The sequence below is a fragment of the Phyllobates terribilis genome, unplaced genomic scaffold (genome assembly GCF_046119375.1).
Source record: "Phyllobates terribilis strain yellow unplaced genomic scaffold, ASM4611937v1 Scaffold_3__8_contigs__length_932513732, whole genome shotgun sequence".
NCBI lineage: Eukaryota > Metazoa > Chordata > Amphibia > Anura > Dendrobatidae > Phyllobates > Phyllobates terribilis.
In genome coordinates this window covers 345,039,013-345,055,325 of record NW_027362763.1, presented here as the reverse complement: position 1 = coordinate 345,055,325, position 16,313 = coordinate 345,039,013, and the positions used below count along the sequence as shown (strand labels likewise).

Here is a 16,313-nt window from a genome sequence, read left to right as displayed (position 1 = left end):
ATTTTTTAAATGGCAGCAAGCAGGTATACATAACATATCTCACCTACTCCACCCAACCGATCGGAAATGGTTGACATACTCAGAATGTATGGATAAATATGATCTACCTCTTCAGCATGGCCTTCAATTTGAACAAATTAGATTATCCATTATGTCAAACTTAAAGGATGTTACCTTCGAGACCTTTCAAAATGAACTAGATGTAATTTTACTATCCCCAACTGGTTCTCCCTCAATATCTAGTCTTTACTCGGCTATGAAATCCAATTTATTAAAGATATACCCTCACATTTTCTTTAAATATTGGAAGCAACAACTTGAAGACGTTGAAATTCCTACTAAGATCAGATTAGGCTGGAAAGTATTTAGAAAATCCATTATAAACGAATCATGGAGAGAAACTCAGTATAAAATAATACACAGGGCCATTTACGCTTTTAATATACCGAAAAAGGATCCCTTGTCAAATAGGATGATTGCATGCCCTAAATGTCATCATCCATACTCTGACCTTATGCACGGCTTATGGTCCTGCCCTGATTCAACAGTATACTGGAATCAAGTCTCAGACGTGATGAATACTATATGGGGCCCAGGATACACTCTCTCTCCATACTTAGCCCTACTACATCATTGGAACAACCCTGAAAATCCTGACAAAAAATCAAAAGGCCCCCCAAAACTGCTTCGTACTCTACTCTTCCTGGCAAAAAAACAGTTACTCAAACATCGGCTGGATCCTATCATTCCCCCTATAGCAGAGCTAATAATCCAAATGAAACATTTTATGGGAGTAGAACAATTAGATGCCCTTAGTAACAAAGAACAACAAGCGGGGAAGTTTGGATCAAAATGGAAGCAGTTTATTATAACATGCTGCTCTCTGACTGAAAGGAATAAAATTGTCCAACCATTTACTTCTACAGAATAGTATATTCTGGAGGATCTAAACAACAGCCTAGGACTTTTACGTGTTAACTAAAGCAGGGGAGTTAACCAACATAATTTACCGATATTTACTTAATTCTCTCGACTGTAGATGACTGTAACTTGGTAATACTTAATTTTTGTATTTTTGTTTAGTTGTTTATTTGTTAAGCCAGCTAACCTGAACTTATTGATTATTCATTATGCCTGATCTGTGTACAGGCTCCTTACTATGTGCATTCTGGATATGTTTTATATGTCTTTCTATGATTTGTTCTTCTGAAAAAACAAATAAAAATGATGTTTGAAAAAAAATAAAAATAAATAACTTTTCTGTTGTGCAGATATTAGCAATCAAATGATTTGGCACCTAATGAGGTAATTTTCATTTAAGGGGTTTTCCCACAAACAAAAGTTCAATCCATAAATTGGCTGTGTCTGACCGTGTATGGATCATACCACAGCTCCTGGGCAGGGGAGGAAGCAAAAGACAATACAGACATTACAGCAGGGGATCACAGAGGATTCATTTTCTGAGGTAAAACATTTCACTGCCTGTTGTTAAACAATATTTTACCTCACAAAATGAATCATCTGTGATCCCCTGCTTTAATGTCTGTATTGTCTTTTGCTTCCTCCCCTCCCCAGGAGATGTGGTATGTTCCAAAACCAGTCAGACACAGGCAATTTTTAAAATGAAAATTTTCGTGGGAAAACCCCTTTAAGTTGAGGTTGGCATTACCACAGAGCATTCAATGGGGGGCATGCACTTTTTCCCCCATGTAAGACATTGCCCAATCATAAGTCGAATACAATATATCACAGTAAAGAAAACACCCCACAATAGCTTAAAATATGTTTCTCAGTATGTCAGATTTAATGGCATACAGCTCTGGTCTCCTGATCTAACCTTGTGTATGATTAGAGAGTGCTAGGAGTAGAGCAAAGATGACTGACACTTTTCAGATAAAGTGACGACAGTCAGTGAGGAAGGAGGGGCAGCACAGCTGAGTTAAGCTGTGTCACATTACAAACCCTTCTATAATCTCTCCTCCTCTCATAGCACTGTTATGCATGCTGTACTGTTGCTATCCCCACACTTCCTGTCTGGAGTTCACAGCTGTAAGATGTCAGTAATCACATTTATGTCTGTTGTGCTCACGGTAACCTGGTAACTTGTATTTCATTTGCAGTGAGAGCGGAGCAGGCTTTCAATACATCTTAATCAGGAGTAGCCTGATCTCAGCTACTTTGGGTTCTGTTCTAATTCTCCTGTGTGTTCCTTCCTAATTATGATTAGTTAGCATCATGCAGGGGTAAGAAGTAGACGCCTCCAGTGAAAACTCTCTGATAACGCCCACTTGGAGTTAACAAAAATCAATTCATTAGGTGCCAAATATGTTGATTGCTAATATCATCACAACAAAGAGCCCAAATTTAATAAAAAAAATTCTGCTCTGCAGCCCTTATTACATCCTGTGACCAGTTAAACATGAAACATTTGGTAAAAAGTTCTCTTTAACTAAAGACATAATATTGTAAGTAGATATGATAATGAAAATGTATTAATATACAAATATTATTTGATCAGATTCAGGAACTGAACAACAGGAATGTACAAATATTAAAACATTGAGCTCACAAATGAAACAGGTTTTGACAGATTCTATTGTTATAGGAAGAATAAAGGTAAATCTACAGAAAGCATAAAGGAAACATCAGATTGACAGAATCCCCATATATACTCATCTAAGGGAAGATACTAGAGATGGTGAGAATTGTTTCACATGACCTGGTCCAATGGTCACATCAGCAATCTGTGACTGTCGGACAAGAACCATGAAAACTGCCTTATACCCGCAGCATCCGCTGCTCTTCTTTTTTCATTAGTTGGCTTGGCACAATGTCAAAACGCAATAATGATGTGATGCAAACTGTCTAATCAAAAGAGGAGCTCGGGATGCCATCAGGTAAGAGGCACTTCGCAGGTCTCCCATCCAGGAACCACAGATTACTGACTTGAACGCTGGAACTGGTCCTGCAAATTGATTTGCACGATCTCTAGTAGGTATATTATATTGCTTGCATCTTCTCCAGTATAGCCTTAAATAACATGAGCTGGTCACTTCCATTACTTTCCCATATAGCTGATGTATTGTACTTACCGGTGTATCCAGCATTACATGTACAGATATAACTTCCCTCTGTGTTAGTACAGGTGGCATCAGCTGCACAGTTGTGCTTTCCTCCACATTCATCAATATCAGCACAATATGACCCATTACCTGATGACAATACAGAAATATAATAACTTATTAATGAAGCCTGTTATTAAGAGGCCATGCACTAAAGAGCTCAGGTACTAAATTCTGTGGGACAAACTGCAGCCATGGTCTATCCGTCTGCACCAATAAAAAGGCAAATTACAGAAGCACGTATCAAAGTTCCCTTATTGAAGTAATTGAGAAGAAAAAACTAAGGGTCAAATGAATCTATTACAATACTAAATGCAAATATTGTGTCTGACAGCCTCATACATCATTAATATACAGAATATTACAGCCTGGTCAGTCAGTGTAATATAATCCTAAATGTAAATGTGTCAGGGACAGACTTATTATCGGTGCAAACTGTGCAGTCACAAAGGGGCCCAAAAGGTAAGGGGGCCACTACCACCTCCACAGCAGCAAGCAGCTTCTGTCACAGACACGTCAATGGGTGCATTATGATGAGTTTTTGGATGGGAATAGGCCCATATGCTGTTCTTGCACAGGGGACCTTTTCTGTCTGTGTCCGCCCCTGTTACATGATATTTACAGTGTTGTCATTGTTATTGGAGAGCTATTAACTATAGATGGCGTCCAGTGAATAGCTGTATATAGAGACATCTCTATTGATAAGTGATTACCTTGGTAGCCATCATTACATGAACATAAGAAGCTTCCTGTTCTGTTACTGCACGTTGCATCAGGAGAACAATCACTGCCATTCTTACATGGTGGCAGTGCCTCACAGTCATGTCCATCACCTATCAAAAGACCATAATGTAATGAATGAAGTACAATGATTAAATAAACATATTTGTGGCAATTAAAATTAAGGTTTCTTTTAGTATTAAAGAATCATATTTTACACAGATTGACAAAAATACACTTAAGGTGGGACCACTGGTGCATTGAACAGTATAATGGACTATACATTAAAATATACATAAAAAAAAAATTAAAGACAGGAATCAATGACATTAAGTCAGAACTCACCCCAAAATCCATCCTTACAAGTACAGGTGTAACTTCCTATTGTGTTATTACAGGTTGCATTATGTGAGCAGGTATGGCCGATCTCACATTCATCAATATCCTCACAGTGGGTCCCATTACCTGATCAATGTAACATATTTCACAGTTATCAGAGGATAGAACGATGCAGGTAAATGTGAAAATGAAAATTTACTGCTGAAGAGTTATAAGTTGTTATTTTGCAAGTCACAACCAATAAGGCCACAATCATTGGGCATAAAGTATGGGTCATGTATGAAGTGTCGATAAGACTGAACTACAGTTTATTTCCCCCAAGTTTGATGTGAACTGTTAGTATTTTATATCTGAAAGAATGAGTTTCATTTTCTTTATAAGATCTAAGATATTATTTTTCTTCCTTATATGAGCATGGTCTTACCTTTCTATAGCACAGCAGTCTATCAAAGTGTTGTTTAACACACACACAAAGAATCACCTGTCTGATTTTGACTCCCATTAAAAAGTACACCTCATCATATGCATTTCAGTCAGGATACTAATGTAGGGAGGAAGGAAGGGTTAGAGGCGCTGGTGGGTATACTCAGTAATACTTGCAGCGAGTAGTAAGGGGCACCATATACCCCATAGAAATAGAGCTAATAAAAGTGGCTACTGCGCTAGTATACCAAGGCCAGAAAGTACGAGAGTTTGATAAAAGGGTCTGTTTATTTCATTACAGGTTAAAAATTCATAGACAGGTCAGAGATAATAAAAATGCGAGGAGATGAGATAATAAATAAATAAATAAGGGATCCTTAGTTGCTAGGTATATGAGGTAGAGCTGTTGTACAGGATTCGGGTTCACTTTGTTATTGTATAGAGAGAGGATTAGGGTTTTCTGAGGGATCCAGAGCGTGTAGGTACCTGTAGGAGGTATATGGGATATTTTTAGTTTACTGCTTTGGGCGAGTTTTCAGATTACCTATTTAGAAGGTGGACCGTCTCTACCTGAAGCAGGAATGGGTAGTGTGTATATTCTCCTTGAGAACAAGTAGGCGTCGCTGGTTACATTAATTGCAGGCAACCAGCTGGTTGTTGGTTGGAGGTCAGTTTTTGTTTTTTTGATCCAGGTGTTCTAAGGGGCCACATGCATTTGTTTGGCTAGAGAGGTGGTTCTCTGTGGGGACAGTAAGAGACTGGCAAGTGGTTTAGGTAGACTCAGTTGTAGTACTGCCGTATGGCTTTCCTCGTACTGGATACAGTTATTTTTTGCTGAGACTTTTCCCAGTTCACAGTATTACCTGTGGGGAAATGATTTGGATGAGGTGGTAAATTGGATATTGCCCAGGGGGCTGGTTAGTCTGGTCCCTGTACCTCTAGCTATAGATTCCCTTTCTATTTGCTTTGAGGTACATAAGCTGGTTAGCTATTTGTGGCTTTAGGTTGAGCAGAAGGAAGTCCTTTCAAAGAGCCAACTGGCTCTATATCGTATATGCAAGTAGAAGCAAGATGTGGGGGGTTTCTTTATAGTAGATAGCCTTGTAATCGTTGGTGATACAGTGTGGTACCTTTAGGTGGATGTTGATCTGCAATGCTCCAGTTTCGTCCTGGTCCAGTGTAGTGTGCTGCTGGCAGGAGAAGGCAGGGGCTGGTATGTGTCGGAGTCCTGGCCGGAGACTCCGACATCAGCGTGCGGCGTCTGGAGGTGCATTGCTTGAGCGGCGTCTGTGTGGTAGGACCTGCGTAGCGTCAAGTCCTGGTCGGTCATGTGACTAGAGTAGAGGACGGAGAGCGGGGAGGACCTGTATTCCTATGCGTTTCGGATAATGCGGTATCCTTCATCAGGGATGGTCCTTAGTTCCTCTGCCCTCCTTATATAAACATCATTAGTAGGTGGTGATTGTTTTTTTTTTTGTTCGTTTGTTTTTCTCTTTATTCATTAAAGGCAAAGAGTACAATTCCACTGTTAAGTCCCTTTGGTCTCAGGGAATCTAACTTGAAGATCCACTTGGTTTCAGCTCTTGAAATTTGTTTAATAAAGTCGCCGTGCCTTCACTGCTTTTGAATAAATTGTATACCTGTAATCTCGATCCCCTTTATTGAACCCTTATGTTTATCCTTAAAATGTTTAGACAGGGGGTGTCCTTCAAATTTATTTTTAATATTTCTAATATGCTCACTCAGTCTTTTGTTAAGGGGTCGTATGGTCTGACCTACATATATTTTGTTACATGGGCATTTTAGCCCATATATAACTCCTTTGCTAGTACAGGTGATGTGGTCCCTTATAGGGAATTCAATGTTTCCATGCGATATATGGCTGTGTTTTTTTGTGCAAAGAGTCTTGCACATTTTGCATACTTTGCATGGAAAGAAACCTATGGTATCAGGGAGGCAGGTGGCGCTTGGGTTTTTTACTGTTGGAGCTACCTTAATGCCAATATTGTTTGCTTTTTTGAAAATAAATTTAGGGAGGGGAGGTATTAATTCCCCTATAATCTTGTCATCCTTCAGAATATTCCAATGTTTTTTGATGATATTTTTAAGGATATTGGTATTGGAATTGTAGGTAGTAATAATCAGAATCTCGAGTATAGGCTTTTTCGGTAAAAGGTCCTCAGAGTTTTTAGGTTTTTTTTCTATCAGTAGCTGTGATCGTGGTATTGCCCTCACTTGGTTTTTGGTGGTGTGAAGGAAGTCCTGTTGATAACCTTTTTCAAGGAACTTTGTTGTAAGAAGGTTCGCCTCAATATTAAAATCTGACACTTTTTACGGAGTCTTAAATTTTGGCTTCTTGGTATATTTAGGAGCCACCTGGGTAGGTGACAACTTTCCATATGAATATACCCATTCGTGTCAGTTGGTTTAAAAAAGGTGCTTGTACACAGCTGGTCCTTATCTATAGTTAGGTCCATATATATTTGGACAGAGACAACATTTTTCTAATTTTGGTTCTAGACATTACCACAATGAATTTTAAACAAAACAATTCAGATGCAGTTGAAGTTCAGACTTTCAGCTTTCATTTGAGAGTAGCCACATTAAAATTGGATGAAGGGTTTAGGAGTTTCAGCTCCTTAACATGTGCCACCCTGTTTTTAAAGGGACCAAAAGTAATTGGACAATTGACTCCAAGGCTATTTAATGGACAGGTGTGGGCAATCCCGTCGTTATGTCATTCTCAATTAAGCAGATAAAAGGCCTGGAGTTGATTTGAGGTGTGGTGCATGCATTTGGAAGGTTTTGCTGTGAAGTAAACATGCGGTCAAATGAGCTCTCCATCCAGGTGAAACAAGCCATCCTTAAGCTGCAAAAACAGAAAAAACCCATCCAAAAATTGCTACAATATTAGGAGTGGCAAAATCTACAGTTTGGTACATCCTGAGAAAGAAAGAAAGCACTGGTGAACTCATCAATGCAAAAAGACCTGGGCGCCCACGGAAGACAACAGTGGTGGATGATCGCAGAATAATCTCCATGGTGAAGAGAAACCCCTTCACAACAGCCAACCAAGTGAACAACACTCTCCAGGTGGTAGGCGTATCAATATCCAAATCTACCATAATGAGAAGACTGCATGAAAGTAAATACAGAGGGTTCATTGCACAGTGCAAGCCACTCATAAGCATCAAGAATAAAAAGGCTAGACTGGACTTTGCTAAAAAACATCTAAAAAAGCCAGCACAGTTCTGGAAGAACATTCTTTGGACAGATGAAACCAAGATCAACCTCTACCAGAATGATGGAAAGAGAAAAGTATGGCGAAGGCGTGGTACAGCTCATGATCCAAAGCATACCACATCTTCTGTAAAACACGGCGGAAGCAGTGTGATGGCTTGGGCATGCATGGCTGCCAATGGCACTGGGTCACTAGTGTTTATTGATGATGTGACACAGGACAGAAGCAGCCGAATGAATTCTGATGTATTTAGAGCCATACTGTGTGCTCAGATCCAGCCAAATGCAGCCAAACTGATTGGTTGCCGTTTCATACTACAGATGGACAATGACCCAAAACATAAAGCCAAAGCAACCCAGGAGTTTATTAAAGCAAAGAAGTGGAATATTCTTGAATGGCCAAGTCAGTCACCTGATCTCAACTCAATTGAGCATGCATTTCACTTGTTAAAGACTAAATTTCAGACAGAAAGGCCCACAAACAAACAGCAACTGAAAACCATCGCAGTGAAGGCCTGGCAGAGCATCAAAAAGGAGGAAACACAGCGTCTGGTGATGTCCATGAGTTCAAGACTTCAGGCAGTCATTGCCAATAAAGGGTTTTCAACCAAGTACTAGAAATGAACATTTTATTTACAATTATTTAATCTGTCTAATTAATTTTGGTCCCTTTAAAAACAGGGTGGCACATGTTAAGGAGCTGAAACTCCTAAACCCTTCATCCATGTGGCTACCCTCAAATGAAAGCTGAAAGTCTGAACTTCAACTGCATCTGAATTGTTTTGTTTAAAATTCATTGTGGTAATGTCTAGAACCAAAATTAGAAAAATGTTGTCTCTGTCCAAATATATATGGACCTAACTGTATAAAAATGGTTAAATCTAAAAAATTAACTTTTTCTTGGCTAACAGAGGAAGTAAATTTAAGAAAGAAGTCATTTTGGTTTATCGCCGTTAAAAATTCCTCTAAGGCTGGGTGGCCCCTAGACCAAATGAATAAAATATCGTTGTTGAAACGATGCCACAGGACCAGGCCTGTCCGCAATCTCCCCCTGGGGTATATGGCATGAAGTTCCCACATGCCTACGTATAGATTTGCGTAACTTGGCACAAATCTAGTCCCCATAGCGGTGCCCCACCTTTGGGCATAATAATTATGTCCATATTTAAATGAGTTGTGATTTAGAATAAAGTACATGCATTCATTAATAAAATCAATCTGGGTGTCCGGTATATTACTGAACTCTTTTAGGAAAAAAGTGTCTGCTTGGCAACCTTTGTGGTGCTGGATCACTGTATATAGTGATGTAATATCTAGTGTACCCAGGATGTAGTGTTTTTGCCATTGGATTTGGCTGAGTAATTGGAGGGCATGTTTTGTATCTTTTAGGTGAGCAGGTAGCTGTGGAACTAGATATTGTATGTGACGGTCCACATATCTGGAGAGGTTTGAAGTAAGGCTCTGGATCCCTGAGATGATTGGTCTGCCGGGAGGGTTATCTAGGGTTTTATTTTTGGTAAGTGGTAGAAAATAGCCGTTCTGGGGTGGGGGTCTGTATATATTCGTATTCTTGTTTGTTAAGGAAGCCTGCATTGAGGCCCCTATCAAGGAGAAGCTTCCCTTAGGTGGTCTTGGGTAGGATCACAGGTTAAAGGTTCATAGGTACAGTACAGACCAAACGTTTGGACACACTTTCTCATTTAAAGATTTTTCTGCATTTTCATGACTATGAAAATTGTACATTCACACTGAAGGCATCAAAACTATAAATTAACACATGTGGAATTATATACTTAACAAAAAAGTGTGAAACAACTGAAAATATGTTTTATATTCTAGGCTATTCAAAGTAGCCACCTTTTGCTATGATGACTGCTTTGCACACTCTTGGCATTCTCTTGATGAGCTTTAAGTGGTAGTCACCGTAAATGGTTTTCACTTCACAGGTGTGCCCTGTCAGGTTTAATACGTGGGATTTCTTGCCTTATAAATCGGGTTGGGACCATCAGTTGTGTTGTGCAGAAGTCTGGTGGATACACAGCTGATAGTCCTACTGAATAGACTGTTAGAATTTGTATTATGGCAAGAAAAAAGCAACTAAGTAAAGAAAAACGAGTGGCCATCATTACTTTAAGAAATGAAGGTCAGTCAGTCCGAAAAATTGGGAAAACTTTGAAAGTGTCCCCAAGTGCAGTTGCAAAAACCATCAAGCGCTACAAAGAAACTGGCTCACATGAGGACCGCCCCAGGAAAGGAAGACCAAGAGTCACCTCTGCCTCTGAGGATAAGTTTAACCGAGTCACCAGCCTCAGAAATCGCAGGTTAACAGCAGCTCAGATTAGAGACCAGGTCAATGCCACAAAGAGTTCTAGCAGCAGACACATCTCTTCAACAACTGTTAAGAGGAGATTTTGTGCAGCAGGCCTTCATGGTAAAATAGCTGCTTGGAAACAACTGCTAAGGACAGGCAACAAGCAGAAGAGACTTGTTTGGGCTAAAGAACACAATGAATGGACATTAGACCAGTGGAAATCTGTGCTTTGGTCTGATGAGTTCAAATTTGAGATCTTTGGTTCCAACCACCGTGTCTTTGTGCGACGCCTAAAAGGTTAATGGTTGGACTCTACATGCCTGGTTCCCACCGTGAAGCATGGAGGAGGAGGTGTGATGGTGTTGGGGTGCTTTGCTGGTGACACTGTTGGGGATTTATTCAAAATTAAAGGCATACTGAACCAGCATGGCTACCACAGCATCTTGCAGCGGCATGCTATTCCATCCGGTTTGCGTTTAGTTGGACCATCATTTATTTTTCAACAGGACAATGACCCCAAACACACCTCCAGGCTGTGTAAGGGCTATTTGACTGAGAAGGAGAGTGATGGGGTGCTACGCCAGATGACCAGGCCTCCACAGTCACCAGACCTGAACCCAATCGAGATGGTTTGGGGTGAGCTGGACCACAGAGTGAAGACAAAAGGGCCAACAAGTGCTAAGCATCTCTGGGAACTCCTTCAAGATTGTTGGAAGACCATTTCCGGTGACTACCTCTTGAAGCTCATTAAGAGAATGCCAAGAGTGTGCAAAGCAGTCATCAAAGCCAAAGGTGGCTGCTTTGAAGAACCTAGAATATAAGACATATTTTCAGTTGTTTCACACTTTTTTGTTAAGTATATAATTCCACATGTGTTAATTCTTAGATTTGATGCCTTCAGTGTGAATGTACAATTTTCATAGTCATGAAAATACAGAAAAATCTTTGAATGAGATGGTGTGTCCAAACTTTTGGTCTGTACTGTACGTTTGTCGTTTAGTAGTCTCATTGATTCGGCATCGTATTGGCAGTGATCCATGATTACAATGCCTCCCCCTTTATCAGCTGGACGTATAAGTATATTTTCATTGGTGGATAATTGTTGGATAGCTCTGCGTTCACTGTTGTTGAGGTTGTTTTTATATCTCGTGCATTTTTTTCTCACTTGTTTTCCTAATGTCATCCAGGACATTTTTCTGGAAGGTTTCCAGGGCTTCAGAGTATTCGTGGGCGGGATGAAAGTTGGACTTCTTTTTTAGGTCTGTATGAATGAAGGTGGAGGTTGTGGGTATAGGGGGCATAGAGGCCATTCCAGTTTCCATTTTGATAAAGTGCTTCTTAAGAGCTAGTTTGCGCATAAATTGTTTTACTCCTATAAATGCATTAAATTTATCAAATTTGGTTGATGGAGCATATTTAAGACCTTTATTTAATAATTGGATCTCATTAGGTTGTAGGACTTGTAAACTGAGGTTTAAGATAGAGGGGGGATTAGCTGTATTTAATTCCTGAGGTCGCATCTTTTTCTTTTTGGAGAGTCCCCCCCCCCCTACAGCCCCTCTGATGTTTTTTCTGTTGACCACGCGAAAAAAATTAGTGTTGGTCTGTCTTTTTCAGTTGTAGGAAGTTTCGCCCCCAGCAGTTTGCCCCCAGCAATTTGCCCCCAGCAGTTCGCCCCCAGCAGTTCGCCCCTAGGTACATTAGATGGAAACAGTTGATTTAACATGTCACAAAAGTGCAGCACTCTGTACAGTACTTTGGTGACATGTGGATTGATGATGGATGGGAATTTATGAACCACAAGGACAAAATGGCGAAACATCCAAACACAAAATTCTGGGGGCAAAACAGGGTACAAATATCTAGGGGCGAACTGCTGTTGGCGAAATATCCGGGGGCGAACTGCTGGTGGCGAAACATCCAGGCAAACTGCTGGTGGCGAAACATCCATGGGGCCAAATGCTGGGACGAAATGTGCGGGGGCAAAATGTACCCGGGGGCGAATTGCTGGGGGCGAACTGCTGGGGGCGAACTGCTGGGGGCGAAACATCCAATTCCCATCTTTTTATGACCTGTGGATGTTGGGTAACCTGATCCTGAGTAGAGATGAGCGTTGTTCTACTCGAACTGTTCGCCAATCTCAAATTCGAGCTGTTTTGGGCGGTGTTCGAGCCGTTCGGCGAACACGAACAATTTGAGAAAAATTCGGCTGTTCGAGGTTATGTTCGATAACTGTTCGTGCACCAAAATCATAACTGGATTTTTTCTCAGTAATGATGAAAATTAATGTTAATACGCAGTTTGAGTGTACAGCGGGGTGGGGGGAGGGGCAGGGGATGGATCTCTGCAGGAACAATGAAGATCTCCATTTTTTTTTCTCTTTCCCGCATTTACAGTGGGGAGGTGCAATCTGTCAGCCTATCAGCAGCGCACACACGGAGCGAAGTGCTTTTTTTCACACAAGCAAGGGCATGTGTCATTGGCAGTGTATGTCACATGTCCTTGCCCTATAAGACCAAGCCATTTTCCCCGTCGCCACCATTTTCTCACTGCTGCAGCTGCGTGTTAGACGGCACCGCTGTTGCTGTGTGCGCTATACCTTGTTAATTTCAAGCCAATTTTCGCACAAATATACAGATAGCTTGGGAGTAGGGAATAGTTGTGATTGCAGTCCTTTTAAGGACTAGGTTACAGCATTTCCTACGACTTTTATCAGGGAGGTCTGTGCTCTTAAATAGATCGGTTGTGGGAGTAAAGACTAATTGTAATTGCAGTCCTTTTCAGGACTAGGTTACATGAGTTCCTATCAGTTTTTGCCAGGCAGGTCTGTGCCAGTGCTGTGCAAGTTTTTTTCACAGCATTTGGCTGAATCTAGCAAAGCTAATCCTTTTTGGCCTATTGCAGAGTGTGTTAGTCAGTGGAGTAGCCTATCTGTGTTGCAAGATATACCACCTGTGTATAGAATACCAATTTTTTTACTGCACCTAGTGAAGTAAAATCTTTTGGGCATAGCATCATTCTATTAGTCCATCTATACTGACCTCCATCAGGTTGCAAATTAAAACTAATTTTTATCTGCATCTACAGTACCTCTGAAAAAATATTTGGGCTTCTAGCAGTGTGTGGGACTTGTTCTATTAGTCCATCTATACTGACCTCCATCAGGTTGCAAACTGAATATATTTTTTTCTGCATCTACCTCTGAAAAAATATTGGGCTTCTAGCTGTGTGTGGGTCTTGTTCTATTAATCCATCTATACTGACCTCCATCAGGTTGCAAACTGAATATAATTTTTTTCTGCATCTAGCTCTTAAAAAATATTTGGCCTTCTAGTAGTGTGTCGGACTTTCTCTATTAGTCCATCTATACTGACCTCCATCAGGTTGCAAATTAAAACTAATTTTTATCTGCATCTACAGTATCTCTGAAAAAATATTTGGGCTTCTAGCTGTGTGTGGGACTTGTTGTATTAGTCCATCTATACTGACCTCCATCAGGTTGCAAACTGAATATATTTTTTTCTGCATCTACCTCTGAAAAAATATTGGGCTTCTAGCTGTGTGTGGGTCTTGTTCTATTAATCCATCTATACTGACCTCCATCAGGTTGCAAACTGAATATATTTTTTTCTGCATCTACCTCTGAAAAAATATTTGGCCTTCTAGTAGTGTGTCGGACTTTCTCTATTAGTCCATCTATACTGACCTCCATCAGGTTGCAAATTAAAACTAATTTTTATCTGCATCTACAGTACCTCTGAAAAAATATTTGGGCTACTAGCAGTGTGTGGGACTTGTTCTATTAGTCCATCTATACTGACCTCCATCAGGTTGCAAACTGAATATAGTTTTTTCTGCATCTACCTCTGAAAAAATATTGGGCTTCTAGCTGTGTGTGGATCTTGTTCTATTAATCCATCTATACTGACCGCCATCAGGTTGCAAACTGAATATATTTTTTTCTGCATCTACCTCTGAAAAAATATTTGGCCTTCTAGTAGTGTGTCGGACTTTCTCTATTAGTCCATCTATACTGACCTCCATCAGGTTGCAAATTAAAACTAATTTTTATCTGCATCTACAGTACCTCTGAAAAAATTTTTGGGCTTCTAGCAGTGTGTGGGACTTGTTCTATTAGTCCATCTATACTGACCTCCATCAGGTTGCAAACTGAATATAGTTTTTTCTGCATCTACCTCTGAAAAAATATTGGGCTTCTAGCTGTGTGTGGGTCTTGTTCTATTAATCCATCTATACTGACCTCCATCAGGTTGCAAACTGAATATATTTTTTTCTGCATCTACCTCTGAAAAAATATTTGGCCTTCTAGTAGTGTGTCGGACTTTCTCTATTAGTCCATCTATACTGACCTCCATCAGGTTGCAAACTGAATATAATTTTTTTCTGCATCTAGCTCTGAAAAAATATTTGGCCTTCTAGTAGTGTGTCGGACTTTCTCTATTAGTCCATCTATACTGACCTCCATCAGGTTGCAAATTAAAACTAATTTTTATCTGCATCTACAGTACCTCTGAAAAAATATTTGGGCTTCTAGCTGTGTGTGGGACTTGTTGTATTAGTCCATCTATACTGACCTCCATCAGGTTGCAAATTCAAAATAATTTTTTTCTGCATCTAACCCAGCCAATAGTTTTGGCCTAATACCACAGTTTGGCCACTCAGCTCTGCTCGGTTACCATCCATTGTTTTTTTGTGCAAACAACTCCAGAGTTGTGAATTAATTAACCACCAAAATGAGTGGAAAAAGGCCTGCTGCTGGTGGAAAGGGGAATAGGCGTGTTGGGAAGGGGAAAAAAGGTTGTGTCCGTGGGGTAGGTGTTAAAGCAACAGTAACATCTGCAGAAGAAAGACCATCTTCCAGCCAAACTAAAATGTCTACTTCTTTTAGCGGACAATGTGATAAGATCCCTTTCTTACGGCCACGCCAATCGCTACAAATTCCAGATGAGGCACAAAAACAGCAGGTGCTTCAACGGATATCAAGTGCTCCTTTAAGTGGGCTCTCCTCCACATCAACTTCAACATCACAAATACTCCAGTCCTCAAAGGTGTCACCCAAATCGCACTTGCTTCCTCACAGCTCCCAAATCTCCAGCTGCCCGTCTGAGTATGAGGTAGAACAGATGGTTGAGTCTGCAGAGCTGTTTACTCATACTATAGCCTGGGAATCAGAGGTCGACTCCAGCGCTTCTGTGAATCCAGACGAGGAAATGATCTGCACTGATGCCCAGAATCTTTATGAGTCGGATCCAGGACCAGACGCAGAAGGTTCTGACCATAATGTAGACCCTCATTCCCAAACTGTAACTCCTGTTGGTGGAGACAATGAGGAAGACGATGATAAGACTCAAATACCTGATTGGAGCGACAACTTTAGTTTTTTGTCAGGGCAGGAACAGGTTGGCTCTGAGGACGACGGGTGTGATAACGCACAGGGTGATGATGATGAGGTCGGAGATCCCACTTACTGTCAACCCACAGTCAGCCAAGAGATGAGGTCAGCAGAGGAGGTGGAGGAAGATGCTAGTGATGACGAGGTCAGGTTGCGCCTTCCTGGACAGAGACGTAGTACTGGAAGCACGTCAACAACTGCATCCTCAAACACAACTCTGCCTCTCACCACAAGTCGTGGTGGCTCTTCAGGTCGCATGGGTGCTAAGCCTTGCATAGCCTGGGCATTTTTTCAGATCGATAAAGATGACCCAACTCGTGTTATCTGTAACATTTGTCAGCAAAAGCTAAGTAGAGGCCAAAAAATACATAGTTTGAGTACTTCATGCATGAACCGGCACATGGACATGAAGCATAAGTTGCAGTGGGAAGCTCAGTGTGCTACAATGCGGCCTAGCCGGCCGGGCCAACCACCGTCTGCCATATCTTGTGCATCCGAGGCCTCTTCATCCTCTGTGACTGGGGGGACAGCAGTCACACCTGTTTTGGGGCGCAGACCTGCCACCTCTTAACCCGCAACAGCCAGCGTGATTGGCAGGTCATCATTTTCTTTGGAGGTGGTAACACCAGCTGGTGTTGAGCGCTGTCCGACATCGATAGCACCACCTTTGGATGAAGGCAACCTAACATATCCGCCTGCATCTTCCTCACAGACCGGCAGTTTGCCGGGGACACCCTTATCAACC

At 41.0% G+C, this 16,313-nt stretch overlaps 1 protein-coding gene across 1 annotated transcript in view; it reads right to left on the bottom strand.

Moving 5' to 3' along the window:
- Positions 1 to 16,313, bottom strand: part of LOC141258547 (uncharacterized) — a 264,087-nt gene that overhangs the window by 148,023 nt on the left and 99,751 nt on the right. Inside the window, exons 36-38 of the mRNA XM_073673525.1 lie at positions 4,188 to 4,307; positions 3,836 to 3,955; positions 3,093 to 3,212 (exon numbers count right to left, since the gene is read on the bottom strand). Of these exons, the coding sequence (XP_073529626.1) occupies positions 3,093 to 3,212; positions 3,836 to 3,955; positions 4,188 to 4,307 (360 nt within the window). The remainder of the gene's footprint in view (positions 1 to 3,092; positions 3,213 to 3,835; positions 3,956 to 4,187; positions 4,308 to 16,313) is intronic.